The 18,837-nt window shown below is 35.6% G+C and overlaps 2 protein-coding genes across 3 annotated transcripts; both read left to right on the top strand.

The window, feature by feature from the left end:
- Positions 1,193–8,395, top strand: LOC18588865 (protein S-acyltransferase 24). The gene is made up of 13 exons (XM_007013559.2): positions 1,193–1,750; positions 2,086–2,226; positions 2,961–3,073; positions 3,723–3,802; positions 3,944–4,107; positions 4,788–4,926; positions 5,008–5,107; positions 5,804–5,861; positions 6,029–6,106; positions 6,205–6,303; positions 6,580–6,658; positions 6,761–6,909; positions 7,673–8,395. Exons 1-13 carry the CDS (start codon positions 1,454–1,456, stop codon positions 8,096–8,098), a joined length of 1,923 nt encoding a protein of 640 aa, XP_007013621.2. The 5' UTR covers positions 1,193–1,453; the 3' UTR covers positions 8,099–8,395.
- Positions 9,288–18,806, top strand: LOC18588866 (putative adenylate cyclase regulatory protein). 2 transcript variants are annotated; one of them, XM_007013562.2, is made up of 16 exons: positions 9,288–9,377; positions 10,264–10,586; positions 10,668–10,796; positions 10,900–11,107; positions 11,721–11,867; positions 12,368–12,442; positions 12,732–12,803; positions 13,394–13,465; positions 13,903–13,974; positions 14,082–14,153; positions 14,878–14,949; positions 15,064–15,135; positions 15,783–15,926; positions 16,814–16,885; positions 17,732–17,878; positions 18,353–18,806. In XM_007013562.2, exons 2-16 carry the CDS (start codon positions 10,389–10,391, stop codon positions 18,535–18,537), a joined length of 1,737 nt encoding a protein of 578 aa, XP_007013624.2. In that variant the 5' UTR covers positions 9,288–9,377; positions 10,264–10,388; the 3' UTR covers positions 18,538–18,806. The 2 variants fall into 2 exon arrangements, with proteins under 2 accessions (XP_007013624.2, XP_017983059.1); XM_018127570.1 differs by having other exon boundaries at positions 9,291–9,400.

Raw genomic sequence — 18,837 nt, forward strand, 5'->3', positions numbered from 1 at the left:
GTCAAGACAATTTCACGTCAAATTGGGGGGGAGAAAATCACGTGGTACTGGGGCCACTAAAACTTGGTGGAATTCTCCAATCAGGTTCCTGATTTGTGCTCAGTTCGGGATTGATTGGTGGAGCCTAGTGTAATTAATGGGATTTGAAGTACAAAATTATAATTTTGTTTTTTGCACACTTGTCACTCTATTAGGGACAGAATAAAACAGGGGCCCCCTTAGAAGGTCTAGACTGGGCCTGATGGACTGGACCAATCTAGCCCAAGTGTGCTTTTGTAGAAGGCTTGGCCTGGCCCATGTGTCAGCTTCCAAGGGGATAGTTGTCATTGACTGACCAATGAGCAAGAATTAGTCTCGTCCGTGCAGGCCCACCCTGACTTCGTCTAAACTAATTACTTTACTAAAAAAACTTTATACCAGAAATTAAAAAAATAAAAAGATATAGTTAGTATAATATTTAGGCGATTATATCATGTTTAACGTAATGAAAAAAATAAATAATCTAACTGTTATTGCCCTCATTAATTCCACCTATTTTTCCCCTTGAATAAATGGTAACACGTCTATATGTCCATGAGAGCAATGGCAAGTGGGAGACTTTGACTTCTTTAGGTTTCACATTTGAGTCTTCCAATACGTGAGTTAAGTTAAATTATTTAGTTTGTTGATTTGTTCCGTATATTGAATGTAATAATTATATTATGATATGGAAGGTTGACCGATTATTATTGTAATTTTATTAGTAAATTAAGATTTAATTAAGAAAAAAAGTATATATATATTCGAAACATAATGAGAAGAAAGTTGATTAATAAATTGAGTAGCACCTTAAACTTGGAAAGGTAATACATATGTATATATGTGAATTGGAAATCAAAGCCCTGTTTCAAATATAATAAGCATTATTATATATCCTGGTACCCAAAAAAAACATTAATACATATCTTCATATAAAAAATAATGAGGATTATTATACATCTTTCTGTATAATGAGCTTCTCTGGGTGAGTACATTAATTATTACAACACTTGCAGTAGTGGTAAAAAATACAGCCAGCTCAATCAATGTTCATAAAGGAAAAGGCCATGTCCCATTATGTAAATAGGTAAATTTAACGGGGTTAATGTGAAAATATTTGGAAAATACGGCGAGCAATTGGATTCACATCCTCATCCATGTCAAAATCGAGTTCATTCTTACGGATAATCGCTTAGGCAAGTGGCTTTGGCTTCGGCTTCGGTCTCATCAGTCAACACGGCACGGACGCCAAAGCGCAACGACCCCTCAAACCCAGCCCTGCCCTTCTCTTTCACGAAAAACCCTAATCGCACCCATAAATTTTTATTGAAAAAAACAATTATGAAACAAAATTATTGATAAAAAAGTCAACCCAGATCATTGAAAAAGGGAAAAAAAAATCTGTTTTTCGTTTTTTCTTTCGGGTTTTTGAGAGATGTCATCGGAGATCGAGGTGGTGGAAGAGGTTCAACCCTCGAAGCAATCTGGTGGTGTTTTAGCGAATGGAAATGGAAATGGAGGAGGGAATAATGGGGTTGTTGGTGGTGTTGCTGATGATGAGAGCTTGAGGAACGATGTTTACACGGCCGCTGCGTATGGGGATTTGGAGAAGCTTCATAGGTTGGTTGAGTCCGAAGGCTGCACTGTTTCCGAGCCTGATCACCTGGGTTATTATGCCCTGCAGTGGGCTGCTTTGAATAATAGAACCGCCGCTGCTCAGTACATTATCGAGGTTTTTCTCTTGTGGTTATTTTGATGGATTTGCTGAATTGGCTTTCTTGTTAGAGTTGGGAATTCTTTTCGAGTTTTGGATTTGGAGTCTATTGGATTTATTGAAATTGGTTTATTTGGTATCTAATTTATGGAAGTTGTTTTCTTCAAATGGTTTATTAAGTGGGTTTTAATAGGTTTACTTCAGGACTTAGGGAATACATGCCTTTGGGGTTGGGAAACGCTTTCTGTAGTTGTTTGGATTTTACGGTTTAGTTGATACATGTTGATCTTGAGGTTTTTATTGGATTAAATTTGGTTTAATTGAGAAGTTTTTGCATTGTCTTGATTTGCCAGCATGGTGGAGATGTAAATGCGGCAGATCACACTGGGCAGACAGCCTTGCACTGGAGTGCGGTCCGGGGTGCAATACAAGTTGCTGAGCTTTTACTCCAAGAGGATGCTCGGGTGGATGCCGCAGACATTTATGGCTACCAGGTTAGATTTTCTTCATCGTGGTGCCTTGTCTAATATTCTATCTCAGTCAAGAATTTAGTATGGTTTCACGCAATATGGATTTGGGGACAGTGATCAGTAATGTAAAGTAATGTTTACTCAGCATTAGCTGTTTTATACATTCCTGTTTGAAATTGGTTTATATCTGCATAGGCATTATGTATATATATTTTTAGGAGCATTAGAACTCCGCAATATATGGTTTCCATAAAATGAGTAGATCATATTGATATTTTGAGGCTTAAAGAAGATATGTTTTTGCTATGCATTTTACTTGAGGCTGTCTACATAGCTGGAGATGATGTTCATTCCCTTTTTCTCTTACTTGTCTAGGACCTGAAAGACAGCTGGAAAGCATAGCATTCCATGCTATACTTTCTTGTTGACTGTGACTTTTTCCCCATATATTTTCCTTCCGTGGTCTTTCTTTTCCTAATTTGTCTCATTTTGGTATCATCTCAATCAAATGCAATTCATGCAGTTTTTCTTTGCCGATATTGCTGATACACTCAATTGTTTCTTTTTGGTGGAGTATTTTACTATCTAGAAGTCTAGAACATGAGGGTGGGTTTCTATTTCTTAATTGAATTCTGAAACTTATGCTTATGGTTTGTGTTTTACAATTTAATTGCAGGATGATGATTGAATTATTGTATTTCTTGTTTCTATTTCCACCTTCAGATGGATGAGTGCTTATTAATTGTAATTTGATGCAGACAACTCATGTTGCTGCCCAATATGGTCAGACTGCTTTTCTCTATCACATTGTTTCAAAATGGAATGCTGACCCTGATGTTCCGGATAATGATGGGCGAAGCCCTTTGCACTGGTACATGAGTTCAACTTACACCTTACTATTATTCACTTGAATGTTCTAGCATAAGGCACTGTGGTGGTGATGATTTCTTTTGGATCTAAATATCTGCTTTTTTTTTCTTTTTCTTATGTGAGGGTTGATTATTTTCCTTGTATGACAATGCTTTTCCTTAGACTAATTTGCTACTTCAAATGTATTTTAACTAACCAAGGAACCTTTTTTTTTCATACTGATAAAATTATTGTTTGATGCATTTGCTCGTAAGGAAGACTGCTTTTGAAAACCCAGTATTTGTGATTATAAAACAGTTTTCTTTCGTGATTTTGTGATGCCTAGTGATGAGACTAATAAGCTTCTGCAAAGTGTTCGATTCTTGTAAACCTGGATTAAGAATTTTTTATGATCAGAATGTAACCTACTTGTGTAATTTTTACCGTAGTTGGGTTTAGAGTTTTCATTCTGAAAATGTCAAATAGTCTTTAGAGTGTTCTATTTTCCTTTTGTGAAATTTCTCTGAGTTATTTCTCTAACATTAACAAGTTTGCTTGCATATTCTGACCACTTTGTTTTTCCTGCAAATTGCTTGATTCTGTAATGAAAGTTTACAATTGTCGTGTCTATTATTGTGATTCTAACTTCTTTTTAATATGGAGAACACTAGGGCTGCTTATAAAGGTTTCGCTGATTGCATACGTCTTCTTTTATTTCTTGATGCATATAGAGGGCGTCAGGACAAAGAGGGTAATTTTCTGATTCTCAGATTTAAATTGCCATTTCTAGGGATTTTCATCTGGTTAATCTAGTGTTAACAATTTGTATTTGTGAAAATTTTGATTGCATGTGTAGTTTTTCTCTGTTAACAATGTTTCATCTCTACATCAGGTTGCACTCCTCTCCATTGGGCGGCTATTAGGGGTAATCTAGAAGCTTGCACAGTCTTAGTACAGGCTGGCAAGAAGGAGGATTTGATGGTCACTGATAATACTGGCCTTACACCCGCACAGCTTGCTTCTGATAAAAATCACAGACAAGTTGCTTTTTTCCTTGTAGGTGCCATAGCATTGTAGCTTTTAATTAATGATTTTTTTGACGAATAGTAATTAATATATTTATTTGTTTATGTTTTGAATCTTACTCATTTCAAGCTCTTATTGTTAATGATGACTGATGAATGCTTTGGGCTGAATGAAAGACAGTTTCTTGCTTCCTTCTACCCAACATAAAGAATGTTGGGTTAATTACTGATAAAAATGCAAGTGAAATGTACTTCCTAAACATTACATAAAGGTCCAAAATGTCTTTCTTATTCATTTTACTTTGTTGCTAACATCTTGAAGTGTTCCTTATGCATGTGCAAACTCTAAATTTTGTTTCGCCATGTTTATGTTGCATTCAGGTTTATGAAGCGGAGATATGTCAAATAACTAGTATTTTTGTTGTTGGATAGCCCAACCTTTGACCTTTCCTTGTCTAGGCCCAACATGATTGCACATTTGAAAATTTTTGACTTCACTATTAGAATTATTTAGGATGTAATTATTATTGATTTTGAATGGTCTTGTTAGTTGTCTCCTAAAAAGCTGTAAAATTTCCTTATAAGTAGCTTAATTTGTCTCCTAGCTGTTGTTCTCTTTTAATTTTTATGATGATGTGCTTATGAAATTAGATGAATTTTACCACCTCACCTGTTTATGTTTCTTATCATCTTATACATCTGATTCTGCAGGGAAATGCTAGGAGGTTGCTTGAAAAACGGTGTGATGGGAATAGCCGTCTTGGACGACTTTCAAAATTAGGACTTGCACCAATTCTTTGGTGCATTATCTTGCTGCTACTGGTGACTTATACTCAATCTGTCATAATGGGTCTGTCTCTTGGTATCTTCTTGAAAGTGATCTAGGTCTCTTTATTGCCTACTTATTTGTGTTTTTGAACATTGGTTGCAGCTTCAAATCTGCCAAAGTTGACAGCTGGGTTTGGCCTTCTTGCATGGTTGGGTGTTTTCCTAGCATCTGCTGGTCTGGTTCTGTTTTATAGGTGTAGCAGGTAAATTCTTTGACATGGACCTACTTTTTTTTTAAGTCTGTTAGGTCATTGCGGCACTGAATACATTTGTTTTGGACACTGCCTAGCTGTCCATTTATCAGTTTGTTAGCCCTAATTTTCCCCTTGGAAGAGTTTCAGAGTATAGCAGCTGTCAAAGGAGACAATTGTTTTTGAAATCATAGTATGGCTGGAGTTGGAATGAAGGGATTGTCTGTACCATTTGATTCATTTCCTTTTTTAATTTGCTAAAACAATTTTCAGGACAGATATCTTTGGTACCTTTAATTTTTGGTTTTTCATGCGATGAGTTTCAAGTATCTAGCAATTAGATTCTTGATGTTTGCTCATTTTTATTTATGTTGGAAGGAGGGGAATCTTATTTTGAAGGGGCTGTAATGGGGTTTACAAAGGCAGTGAGTTATTATATTCTTCAGGAGATAGTATGTTAACATGTAGTCAAAGGTTTATAAGATAATACAAGATATATTATTAAAATTGTAGTACTTTGTGTCATTCTTTCATTGTTTTCCCAGATTTAGTCAGGTAATTCTCTGTAATAGAAGCTGGGCTGGGTGTATATCACGCCTAGCTGTGCTAGGCAGGATACTACTTCTATTGCATGTAATTTTTAGTCATCAGACTCGTTGAAGGAGTGTACTTATCTAGTTTCTTTTGTCATTTTAAATTTCTTTGCAGCAAGGATCCCGGTTATATCAGGATGAATGTCCATGATCCACAAAATATGAAAGATGATGTGCGTTCAAATTTCCCTTATAGAGTCTATCTGGTTTTTGTTTGGTTTGTAAATTTTGTCTTCCGGAAATTTAAAGTTTTAGTCCTTTATATTTTGTTTCTCCAAATGTATATATCTTTTAAATAATTGATGTATATATAACATATTTATCCTGTTTGTTTTGCTAGGAACCCTTATTGAAGATTGAGATAAATAATCCTGCTTTGCTAGCTGGAAATTGGTCTCAGCTTTGTGCAACATGCAAGGTGCTCTTCTAATCTAGCCTCTGTTCCTTGTATGTTACGTATTTGATAATTTCCTTTTATTCTGATTGTTTTGCTATGTTATTATATACCATCACCAGATCGTCAGGCCTCTTCGTGCAAAACACTGCTCCACTTGTGATCGTTGTGTTGAGCAATTTGACCATCATTGCCCTTGGGTGTCAAATTGTGTTGGCAAGGTGCTTCCTTGCTGATGAGTTAAATGTTTTTCTTTCCTCTGTCATTATTATTTTGATGTTTTCATTTCTTGCATGTTTAACATCCTGTGCTTCAACTTCTACAATAGGTAGACTAATATGGGTTATGCATGATTGCTGGTTGGTTGCAATTGTTTATATATCAATTTGATAAGACATTTCCTATGTGGAAAGAGTATAACATTTAATTTAACATGATTCTTGCAAATAGTCATGGTATCTGTTGATTTAATTTTATTATAATATCTTGTGATGCAGAAAAACAAATGGGATTTTTTTCTTTTCCTTGTTTTAGAAGTTTCAGCGATGTTAATTACTGGTGGAGTTACTATTACAAGTATGTCTCTTAATCAGTTCCAGGTTCAAACTATTTTCTGAAGTTAGTTTGGCAAAATTTTCCTCCTTGAATGTCCTGCCAATGTGTACTTCTTGTATACAGGAATCTTGACAGATCCAACGGCTCCATCTTCATTCTTACCATGGATGAACCATGCTGGTACTCATCATATTGGTGCTATATCTTTTTTGATTGTGGATTTTTTCCTCTTCTTTGGTGTGGCAGTGTTAACTGTTGTACAGGCTTCTCAGGTATGCATTCAGGTTTTCTGATCTCTAGTTGTCTTTTTTTTTTTTGGAAACACTTTTTATGGTTGTGACCTGGGCCACAATAGAGAATAAATGTCTGCTTCACCTATGCTCTTATTTTAGGTTTAGTCTTGATGGCACTGGTTGAGTTTTTGGGGTGAAGTTGTCATCCTAAACTAGATTTGGTCCAGTGGCATCATAAATGCAAGTTTCATCTGCCTCATCATATATCTTAATCTAACTTTCATTGTAGTTTATTAGTGATTTTGGATTGAGTGAGCCTGTCCTTGCCTGGATTTTAACCATGAGAGGTGGTTTAAGGTGATCTTCTGCCTTCACCATGCCAACTATTACCCAACCAGTTTTTTCACAAACACCGCGTATCAACCAGAATGATATTTACAATTAAGGCATGGCTCACCCAAGGAGTAAATCATCTTCAATAGATAGAGCCCTTTGCATATGATATTTTCCTTGTCACACCATTCTTTTGGACTTAATCTTGATTGTGTCTTTACACATGCTTGCATAGTTTTGTGTCCATATGTGTGGTCTTCTTACCCCCACAACCTTCTCTCTTCTTTGGCTAAATTCCATGTTATTTCTGGCATTTGTGGTGGTGCTTTAGTTTAGGTCCTAGGTAACGTTGCATATCTGAGGCATTTGTAAGGAACATGAATGATTTCAGAAACTTGGGAGCAATAACTCAGTTTGTCTTTTTCTTTTCTTTTATTTGGGGACTCATTTTGTTCTTTTCTTGCCACAGATATCTCGCAACATAACAACAAATGAAATGGCAAATGTCATGCGCTATAGCTACCTCAGGGGCCCTGGTGGTCGATTTAGAAACCCATATGATCATGGATGCCAGAAGAACTGCTCAGATTTCTTGATCAATGGCTACAATGAGGACCTGCGGGCTACTGAAGATTCAGTGCATTCTGAGGGAATAGGAATGGTACAAATGTCGAGGGATTCAAACTTGCAAAATGGTGATATGCATACTCAGGCAAACGGAAATGGCCATATTGCTATAAATGTCAATTCCAACAACACCAATGCACATCATGGCCACATTCATTCTTCGCACTGCAGCCATAGTAACCATAGCAAGTCAAAAACTGAGAGCATTCCCTTAGGTTTGGGTCTTGGTCTTGGACGGAGTAGTGCCCGTCCTGTTGCGACCTCATGATTTTCATGTTCAGTATAAGTTGAAACTAAATGTGCATTGTATCATAAGCATACATCCAATTTCAGCTTTTGTTGATCTATTGGTTGCTGCGTTTTGTTCCAAGGTTATGGGTGCGCCAATTCTTCCAATTTGTCTCATTTCATAGTATGATTTTTGCTGCTGTTGTTAGATTTTTGTTTGCTTGAAACTCAAATGGAATCCCTTTGGGTTTAATTGCACAATGTAAATAGTTGTCGTCGATAACATGAATTAAAACAATTGAGTATGGATTAATTGAATTCATAAATATTTGTTGCTTCTTCCCAAAGAGGTTATTGAGTAGGACATCCTTTGAAGCACACATCAACCAAATGGTAATTGACTATTGTTGACAGGTTTCTCCTTCTAAAGCAATCCCATTAATGAGTAAGCATATCCAATTGCAAAGACTTTTAAAAAGGTCGGCAATTGGTAGAAAAGGACATTGGCATCAAAATCATCCAACCAAGCTGCAAATTCATTAGCAGTTATTTCTTGCAAGTATCTGTATTATGTATTTGCTTGTCTCCCAACGCAAGTATTCTCCAACCGTTGCATACGATTGTCAACATCGTGCAAGGTCGGTGGCTTTTTGACCCTTTCCTTATCAACTTTTTCTTTAGTGCTTTGAGTGTAAACATGAATCTTATGGCCTAAATAAGGAAGAAATTGAACGTGAGATAGCCCCCCTTTTCCAGACTTGAACTTGAAACGAAAGGAACTTGACTTGCATTGTTAGCCACTCGCTCAGGTCAGGCTTCAATGTTAGGTGGAATTATATCCCTACTACACTATCTTAATATCATGCTAAAACAAACATGTACTATTTCTATCTTTGTTTTTTTATAAAAAATAAAAAACCGAATATTGATATAAGATAATAATCCATCAAATGCAAGCAAAAGCAAAAGAAGCACCAAAACGGCGGCGTCGAATTTTATATCATGACTAGAAAGGAGTAAATAATATTTAAAAAATAAAACTAAAATAGTGAGTCTTATCTCCCGCCGAACGGTCTTGCCGAATAAAGGAGAAAGGACGCGGACAAAGTGGACCCACCATTTCCTTATCTCATACATCACCACCTGTCCCAATCCCACGTCCTTTCGCCACGTGGCAATTATCGAACGGTTCAAGCTCTCCCACACTCCCCTCGCTTGTTGTTCTTCTTCTTCTCCTTGTTTCCCCCTGCTCTTTCAGTTTCAGTCTTCTCCTTTCTTTTCCATAAATGATTGCTATTTTCCACTATGATTCTGATCAGGTGATGATATCTTTGTTTTTAAGGTATATATATATATATATATATATATATTTTTTTGTGTTTGAATATGATCTTTATTCGATAGTGTGATCACTATTTCAAGAATCTTTTTTCGTCCTCTCTTTGTTTGATTCCTTAGAGAAAAAGTGAAAATGCAATTCCCGATATCTTGTCCTGTACTTTGTTTTCTAAAACCATCAGAATTAACGCTACTTAGCTCTCTTTAAGTAGAGAGTTTTTTTTTCCCTTTTTACAAACCGTTTTTGTTGATGGTAGAGTAGATAGGTATATGTGTGTGTAAAAAGCTTAGTGATCATCGTTTCGTATGATATATATTTGCATTTATTAAAGTTTTATGCTTTAATGAAGTTTTTGCGTTATCCTTTAGATGGGGTATTGAAGATTATTTCTGTTTCTTCTTTTGTTTTTCCTTTTTTTTTTTAATGTTTGTATATTGGCTTGTTTGGGATGCAAGCCAAGAATTAGATGCTGCTTAGTCACCTAAACTCCGAATGTTTTGTTTCTGAAGCTCTGTATCCATCTGGGTTTAGTGAACTTATTCTAATTAATGCTTCTGGATGAAGTATTCATTGAACTGTTCTTCGATTGATTTCAGAGCTTCTTCTAACTGATGCTTTCAAAATTCAAGTTTTTTTGGTAGAAATGAGGAAGATTGTGATTTTTTATGAATCCATGGCTCTGAATATGTTTACCAAATGAATTTTTAGGAGCCAATAAGAGTTTACGTGTTCATAATGCTCTGATGAATATTGCTACCATTGATTTATCATTTCAGTGATAAAATGTTAGATGTGAAGCCTTTTGGTTTTTGCAATTATAGTACTCCTTAAAGAGCTAACTCTGTAAGGCTGCTACTTCTGTCCAGATGTGCTGGAGGGTGAAGCAGAGTTTAGACTTCAGACCATGTTTTATGGTTCTAAAATGGAGTGTAAATTGGTTTTTCTGCTTGCTTCATGATATTCATTGATAATCTATCAGACTATTGATCAAATGGGGGGAGTGTGTTCAAGGAAGAGAGACCAACAGGTTGTTGAAGATGGAATGCGAAGAGGGGTGTCTGGACGGTATGGTAAAAGTAATAGTTCAAAGTGGCTTGTAACCTCTTTTTCACGGCCCATGGTAGTTCACCAGCCTGGATTGACCATTTGCCCGTCTCTCATGGAATTATGCATCGATAAAATATGCGAGGTATGTCTATTCCATTGGCATGTTTCTTAGAGGATTGTTTTTCTTTGTTTTTTCTGACATCTTATGCTGTGGTTGTCACAGGACATCGACCAGTATAGTTCATTTTCAATGCTGCCAAAGGATATAAGTCAACAAATTTTCAACAAGTTGGTTTTATCCCATCTTCTTACTGATGTTTCTCTTCAAAAGTTTCGAGATTGTGCTCTTGAGGTAATTTTTCTTTGAGTGGTTTATATATGGTATACCTTTTAAATTTTTTTTATAAGTCTTCATAGATGATGTTATTTACCAGATTTGCATCTTATGTTGACAGGATGTTTGGTTGGGTGAATATCCCGGAGTGCAGGATAGTTGGATGGATGTGATCTCTTCACAAAGGACATCATTGCTTTCTGTTGATCTTTCTGGTTCTGATGTGACCGATACTGGTTTGGGTCTCCTAAAAGAGTGCTCGAGCCTCCAAGCCTTAACTTTTAATCATTGTGAAAACATTTCCGAACTTGGGCTGAAGCATATTAGCAGTAATTTTCTATTACTTTCTTTTATACCTTGGTTACTATAGGGCTGAATTTATAGTTTTGTTCTCTGATTCTACTGACATTGACACCAACTTTGCTAGAGCTGATGATTGCTTTATGCTTTTGTAAGCATTGTAGGACATGATCTTGAACTGCACTGTCAAAGTTTTTGTAGCCTACACTTAGGATGGATGGTCAGGAGTTGTAGTTTTAGCCTTCTTTTAGATTTACGACAATGTGCAATCAACAAATGAAATCATTTGTAACCATTTGCATTTTCTGGCATTATGCTCTTGTCAACCCGGATATATTTCTTCTTTCTTTGGAACAAAAACCTAAAATAAAAAGATGGAATGATTCCTGGATAGCATGTTGGAAACTGTTAAGTATCTATTTAATGTCTTGAAAATATTGAAAAGAATTTCTATAAAACTGTGCTAACTTTCATGGTTACAGACGATTTATTGCCATATAATCTTTATTATGATTGGTATAATCAAATCTTGTATAGCAGCGCCTTTCTACCATTAGGATATCTGCAATAGTTCTTTGGATCAGCTCGCTGTTTGACATTGTTTCTATGGTGGTCACCGGCAATATTTCCCTTGATTGTTAGGTCTGATGAACTTGACATCCTTGAGTTTTAAAAAGAGCGACGCTATTACCGCTGAAGGAATGCGTGCCTTTTCCAGCTTAGTTAACTTGGAAAAGTTGGACCTGGAGAGGTGCTCAGGGATTCATGGTGGATTTGTGCATATTAAAGGTTTGTTATAAATGAATAAATTTCCTATTGAAAATTTAGAATGCTTGTTTTCTCATGAACTGTTAAACTTGCACTGTAAATTTTCCCACTTCCGAAATGTGCTGTTTGTGAAAGTTAGCATCTTCTGAACACTATTTCATGTATTTTTTAAATTGCTGGGATAAAATTAATCTTGTTTTGCGTCAACAATTTGGTATATTATGATGATGCACTCCTGCAAACAACCTGGGGAAATGGGAATACACCTTTTTTATGTTTATTTATCATATGTTGGGAGGAAAGAGGGACGAGGCTAGCAGATAAACTAAACCATGATTCAATCTCTTTATTGCATTACAATATGACTGTTATGTCTACTACATGGAGTGTCAGTCAGATTTATGAACTATGGAATTTTGAGTTGGAGTTCCTATATTAGCCAGTTAGTTCAACATCTTATCCAATCCACTGTTGTTTCTTATTCTCAGAAGCCTTATCGTTTTGCTCATTGTTTTTTTCAGGTTTATCTAAACTTGAGTCTCTTAATATCAGATGCTGTAATTGTATCACAGACTTGGACTTGAAGGCTATTTCCGGTGATTTTGACAATACATGCTGTTTTTGTTTAGGCTAATTGAAGTTGCTTATATACATCAAGTAGTTTTTCCTTCTTTTTTTTTTTTAATGAACACAACAGTGGATCAAACCGACATGAATGGCCATCATTGCATGCTGTCACCAGATGGTTGTCACTTTATTCACAATTATTATTGTTAATAATCAAGTGAAACGTAGTATGTAAAACTGAAAACACACCAACCTGCAATAAAGGGCAATGTATTCCAGAACTTTTGTATGGGTTCTCATTTTTTTTTTAAATTTCAGGGCTTAATAATCTGAAGGAGTTGCAAATATCGAATAGTAACATTACAGATTTTGGACTGTCTTATTTGGGAGGTACTTATCTACCTGCACTTTTGCATGTTAGTATACTAACAGAATAAACTGTTGTCCTTTGTGCTATGTAAAAGGATAGGACTACTCTTTGTTAATATTTTATTGTTCTTGCTTTCAGTTCCTAATACATTGAATGTTACATGATTAATTCATATTAACTGTTCTATTTCTAGCTTTGTTTTCCATCATGGCACTCTAGGAGTGAATCCTTTCTGTTTTATGTCATCATTTTTGGGATCTCCTATTAATGGCATCTTAATCTTCTTTGCTGTTGTGTCATGTTACCTACTTAATAGAGCTAATAATCTATCATCTGAGTAAGAGCAGTTGACCTCAAGAATTTTAACAACTCCACCCTTCTATCAAGGAGTATGTGTTAACATTATGGTTTTTTAAACTCCCCTAAGATTCCTTTTTAGGCAAATGTTTTGTGTTCCCCCACTTCTTTGAACTCTGTTTTTTGGTGCTTTATTAGATGAATTTCGTGTGGGCTAAATGCCCGTACAATTTGGTGATTTGTCTTTCTTAGTTATCTTATGTAGTTTGGAAACAATCTGTTAAAAGGTGCAGTCTTGCGTTCTCCATGGCAGGTTTGCGCAAGCTTATTGTGTTGAATCTGGAGGGATGTTATGTTACTGCTGCATGCTTGGATTCCATCTCAGGTGCATTTTCTCATTAGCAGCCTTTCCAATGATCCCTACAATAATAGTACAATTACTAGCTGCTATATATTGACAATGGTTGTGCCTTCAAATGTAATCATACGTGATTTGTGTGGGAAATCAGTTAGTGGATGTAGTTAGGAGATTATGTGGACAAGGATAATCTCTCTATCATTATCATGTGGTAGAAGATTAAACTTTACCATATTGCACCAAACAATGAATTGTTAACAAGTTCATGGAGTTTGGTTGAAAGTCGATACATTGAGCAATTACTGGATTTCCTGGAATTATAATAATTTTCATATATTATGTGATTATCTTAGTTTTTCCTCCCTTTGAAGTGGGGATTGGGATTGGAATAGGTTATACAATTAGATACTAGAGAAAATCTATTATGTTCAGTTCATTATAAAAATTATTTATCCTTTGTGCAGCTCTTGTCGCTTTGGCATACTTAAATCTTAGTAGATGTTGCCTAACTGATGATGGATGTGACAAGTTTTCTGGTGAGTTATATTTGATATCTTTTAGCCCTTTGGTGTTTTGAATCATAGAACTACTGCGTGGTTGAACATAGCTAGTAATGTTTACAGTATTTACCATTCATTTGCAGGACTTAAGAATTTGAAGGTATTGAGCCTGGCATTTAACAATATAACGGATGCATGTTTAGCACACCTAAAAGGTTCTCTCTCCCCCTTGCTACTACATTGTGGTCATTAGTTCTTATTGGGATTGGACCATTTGCGCTCTTTCCTTTCCTTGTACAACTTTCAGAGGGCTGTGCAAGTTAATGAATTTTACTAGGTTAGCTCAGTGAATTGCTTTATATAAAATATGACAATTGTAAAGACCTTGCTATTGTTAAAGTTAGCGGCTATTGATTTGGCACTCAGATCTCATTCTGAAAAAGGTTTTGATCTAATTATAATGATGATATTTGCAACTTATGCTTTCAATTTTGACAAATATTATGCTGATGATTTGTGACCACAACATGATAGTTACTAATTGTGGAATAGACTGCGTGTGAGGTGACCCTTCACTTAAAAATACTGCTTTGAAAGTTCCTGTGGTGAAGCTTATAAAGTCAGAAAATGCAATGCTAACTGATTTCTGGTTTATTTACTGTACGTGATTGATTGACTATCATAAGAGATACTTGTCCTAAGATGTTTCTTGCTATCCTACGGTGAAATAGAAAACCTGTGGTCCAAAGAGTGGACAATTTTCATTCTGATCCCATATATTTTTTATACCTACCCTTGTGTTCTCATGCTTGTATGCTTTTCAAATAATTATTATTGATAGAATTTTAATCCTTTGGTTCATTTTACATTTGATTCTGATGACTTCTTTGTTTGAAATGGGGATAAGTTTGTTTGATTTGGTATATCTTTTCTTTGCAGGATTAACAAATTTGGAGAGCCTGAATTTAGATTCGTGTAAAATTGGCAATGAAGGCCTTGCTAATTTGACAGGTTTATGTATCATGTTCCATTATTTCTGGTAGTTAAGCTGTTATGTTTGGGGGATCTCCCTTTGCTTTGAACATTTTCTTGACTGAGTTTTTTATCTTGTGATTTTCTCTTCAGGCCTTTCACTCCTCAAAAGTCTGGAGTTGTCTGATACTGAAGTTGGAAGCAATGGGCTCCGACACCTCTCTGGTTAGTAATCAATCTCTTATCATCTTATATCTGTGTGATATGATTAGTTTTGAACTCTTATATTAGCAATAAACATGACAGTTTCAGTGATACTTTTTGAAACATATCTTCCAGTTAGGTGCGCTTTTACCTATAACATTGTTTGCAGATTTTATCAAGATTCTTTTCTGTGGAGAATCATCCTTTTTATTGAATTAACAAGTTCTCTTAATTCAGTTTTATATACACTTTGAATGGTCATTGTACCTGTATATTTTTAACTTAAATTGCTCCTTTGCTGTTGCCTTTTGTATATGATGATTCTCTGAAGGAGAAAAGGGAAACATTTGATGCTTTTAGTCATTTGTTTGTTCTGAAAGTGTATTTATGCCTTACACATTGACACTGAATGCTGGCTGAACTTATATCAATGACTAGAATGTATTACAGATATTGGGGCAATCATGAACATTTGTTATATTTTTTGCTTTGTCAATGACCTGGCAAGGCAAAGCAACAAAGCTTTAATAATTTTGATCCTTGCCCTGTACTACATGGCCCTCTTTGTTAAACTATAAGTCTGTCTTGGTTTCAATATTTGTGTTTCTGTAATATTCAGTGCATTATAATGTTAAATGCATCATGCTGACTTGGTTCTGTTTTATTAGGATTGACTCGTCTGGAGACCTTGAACCTATCATTCACTTTAGTGACTGATAGTGGTCTAAAAAGGTTGTCTGGATTGACTGCTCTTAAGTCACTTAATCTTGATGCTCGCCAAATTACAGATGCTGGACTGTCAGCTCTGACAAGTTAGTATTTTCACATTTTTTTGTGTACCATTCTTCTAACTGCATGCTGCTGAGTTGGTGGCATTCTGGTGTGCCTTTGCTCCTATTTTTGGCTTGTTGAATTATATGGTTGTATCTTTTGGTTGAAGGAAATGTCCTTTTGCTGGTCTTTTTGGAGTGAAGAAATATGGAGTCTTTTTTACCTTGATTTTTATGTTTTACTAGCAACCACTATGTAGTGTAGGATGTCTTCTCCCCTCCCCCCCCCCCCTCTCTCTGTTTCCTTGCCTTAGACTGTTACAGGATAGCCAGGTTTGGAGTCATAAATTTTCCTGAGCTTTCAGCTATGAAAAATTCTATCTTTGAAAGTACATAAGCATATACCTCCAAAGGTTTTTGAACAGATCAGGCAAGTCTGATAATTCCTAGTGTACTCTTCATTAACCTTACTTGAAAGTAAATAAATAATAACTTAAAATTCCCATGGACCAAGTCATTCTTTTCTAGTATTAAGACGGCAAATTTCTTACATTATTTTCATTTATGGCTGTTGGTGTATAGTTGTGCTATTATTTTGTAACCAGTTTCATAGTGTAATTCACCATTTAGGCCTAGTGTATCCTTCTGTTGTCCTTTTTTTTTTTTTTTTGTGAAAAGCCCTTCTGTTGTCCTTTAAGAATCTCATATCAATTATTGCTGCACCAAGCTATGTCTGTATTGCCCAATTCATTTTTCTAAAGCTCAGTCAAAGTGGCACCAAATGGCTGATCTGTTGTCAGTTCTTTATCACCCCTTCTCTCTCTCTCTCTCTCTCTCTCTCTTTCTCTGTCTCTCTCTTCTTTCTTCCCATCATCTAATATTTTAAGTATGTATACGAATCATCACATTTTTTGGTTTTGCTGTTGCAGGTTTAACTGGACTGATGCATCTGGATCTTTTTGGTGCTAGGATTTCAGACATTGGAACAAATTATTTGCGATGTATGTCGTAAGATATTGCCATTGCTTAAGTAATTAATAATTCCAAGTTGCCTGATGATTGTGGCTATTAACCTTTGTTTTCCTAGATGCTCTAATTTTAATTGTTTGAAAAACTTTATTGTTTTGGTTTGCTCTTTGCCTTAAAGATTTGATATAGTTTGGATATACATACTTGAGAAAGTTCATGAGTAACTTTGAGAAATATAAGGTCCCTTTAGTTGATCTAGTGAGGTGTATCAGTACCATGGTTATCAGAATAAGAATTAGAAATATTTATTAGCATTTAAGAAATTGCAAGGAAGGTTAAGCTTACAAAGATTTTTTTAGTTTTCAGTTTTGTCTAATGTATTTTTATTTTTTATTTTTTACTTTCTTTAAGAAATAATTTTTTAGTTAAAAGAATGAAAGAATCACTCATTAGTATGTAAAAGTTAAGTTAGGTATGACTTTATAATCATTTTAAAAAGTCATATTTAATTGATCTGGGTCAATAAAAAACCCCGATGGGTCACCGGTTTTTTCATTAACCTGACGGGTCAAAATAGGTTTTTCCGGGTCAAATTGCACAAACAGTCCAATTAAAGAATTGGCCCAGGTCAAGGGCTTAGTTACCAGGTTGATCGACTCGATCGTCGGGTCAGTTGGGTATGATAACTATGATCAGTACAATATTTCGAACTTCTACTATCATGTTTATTAAAAGGTTTCTTATGGTTTTTATCCATAGGCCTAATATTGAGCTCAGCAAAATCTCAATTTCAATGTAAACTTTTCTCAAGAATTTTGTTTTACCTGTTATCTTTTTGTGTTAAATGGTCTTACTCTGCTTGTTTTCATGCCAAACAGGCGTCAGGAATCTCCAATCCCTTGAAATATGTGGAGGGGGTTTAACTGATGCTGGGGTGAAAAATATCAAGGATCTTGCCTCTTTAACGATATTGAACCTTTCACAAAACTGCAGCCTGACAAACAAATCCTTGGAATTGATTTCAGGTATTTTATGCTTCTCATTGCTCAGGCTTTTACTTTTATGCTGTTGTTTAGCTTTTTTCTTTCCCCTTTTTTGGCCATTGTTAGAGCTATTCTTGAATAGAACAAACCTTGCCATGCTTGTACAGAAAATGATAAGGAGACGTATATGAGACAGCTAGTTGTATCTCTAGTGTCAGATTATCTCATCTGGCAATAGTCCAACTTGTCATTCTGCATGATCATTGATTCGCAGCATTATTGCTGCAGATGTTTAACATTGTCATATGACTAGTTGGTCCAGAAATATGTCTAAACATGCAAGATGAATGGGCAGTCAGTAAATTTGGTAAATTGAGAGCTTAGTCGGATCCTGTTAAAACTGGATCCCAAATGTGAAAATAACCTAGTCCATAGCTTCCACTTGTCTTACTAGTGTTTTGATGAACTCACTGAGATATTCTAAACATAGATTTTCATTTTCTGGTGTAATTACAGGACTGACAGCATTGGTGTCATTAAATGTCTCAAATTCTCACATAACTAATGACGGTTTGCCGTATTTAAAGCCTCTAAAGAATTTGCGCTCCCTATCTTTGGAGTCCTGCAAGGTAACTGCCTCTGAAATCAAGAAGCTTCAATCAACTGCTCTTCCCAATCTTATCAGCTTCCGACCAGAATAATACTGAAGCAACTGTAACATATGCTGTAAATAGCTGCTATCAGCTGGAGATAGCTCTCTCTACAGGTCAATAGGTATATTATGCCAAAGCGTGAAAGGCTGCCTTTCTGCTGGGGTCAGGGGAATTGTGGTAAATTATTGGACAGTCAATGTAAGGGTATGGTTGTAAATATGTTTGGCTGCTGAATTTGACATTTCGTCTCTTGTTTTATAAAAACAAATAAAAAATTGTACATGGAGTTTTTATGCTTGTTCAAACTATTTTCTGCACATTGTCTTCTATGCTTTCGTTCTGGAGATT

This window comes from Theobroma cacao, chromosome 9 (assembly GCF_000208745.1).
Source record: "Theobroma cacao cultivar B97-61/B2 chromosome 9, Criollo_cocoa_genome_V2, whole genome shotgun sequence".
Taxonomy (NCBI): domain Eukaryota; kingdom Viridiplantae; phylum Streptophyta; class Magnoliopsida; order Malvales; family Malvaceae; genus Theobroma; species Theobroma cacao.

Excerpts from the sequence above, each read along its gene's own strand:
- LOC18588866 (XM_007013562.2), top strand. The coding sequence starts at position 10,389 with ATGGGGGGAGTGTGTTCAAGGAAGAGAGACCAACAGGTTGTTGAAGAT. Across the intron at positions 11,868-12,367 it reads TGGATTTGTGCATATTAAAG|GTTTATCTAAACTTGAGTCT; the intron begins GTTTGTTATAAA and ends TGTTTTTTTCAG. Across the intron at positions 17,879-18,352 it reads ATCCTTGGAATTGATTTCAG|GACTGACAGCATTGGTGTCA; the intron begins GTATTTTATGCT and ends GTGTAATTACAG.
- LOC18588865 (XM_007013559.2), top strand. The coding sequence starts at position 1,454 with ATGTCATCGGAGATCGAGGTGGTGGAAGAGGTTCAACCCTCGAAGCAA. Across the intron at positions 1,751-2,085 it reads CTGCTCAGTACATTATCGAG|CATGGTGGAGATGTAAATGC; the intron begins GTTTTTCTCTTG and ends TTGATTTGCCAG. Across the intron at positions 3,074-3,722 it reads GGGCGAAGCCCTTTGCACTG|GGCTGCTTATAAAGGTTTCG; the intron begins GTACATGAGTTC and ends GGAGAACACTAG.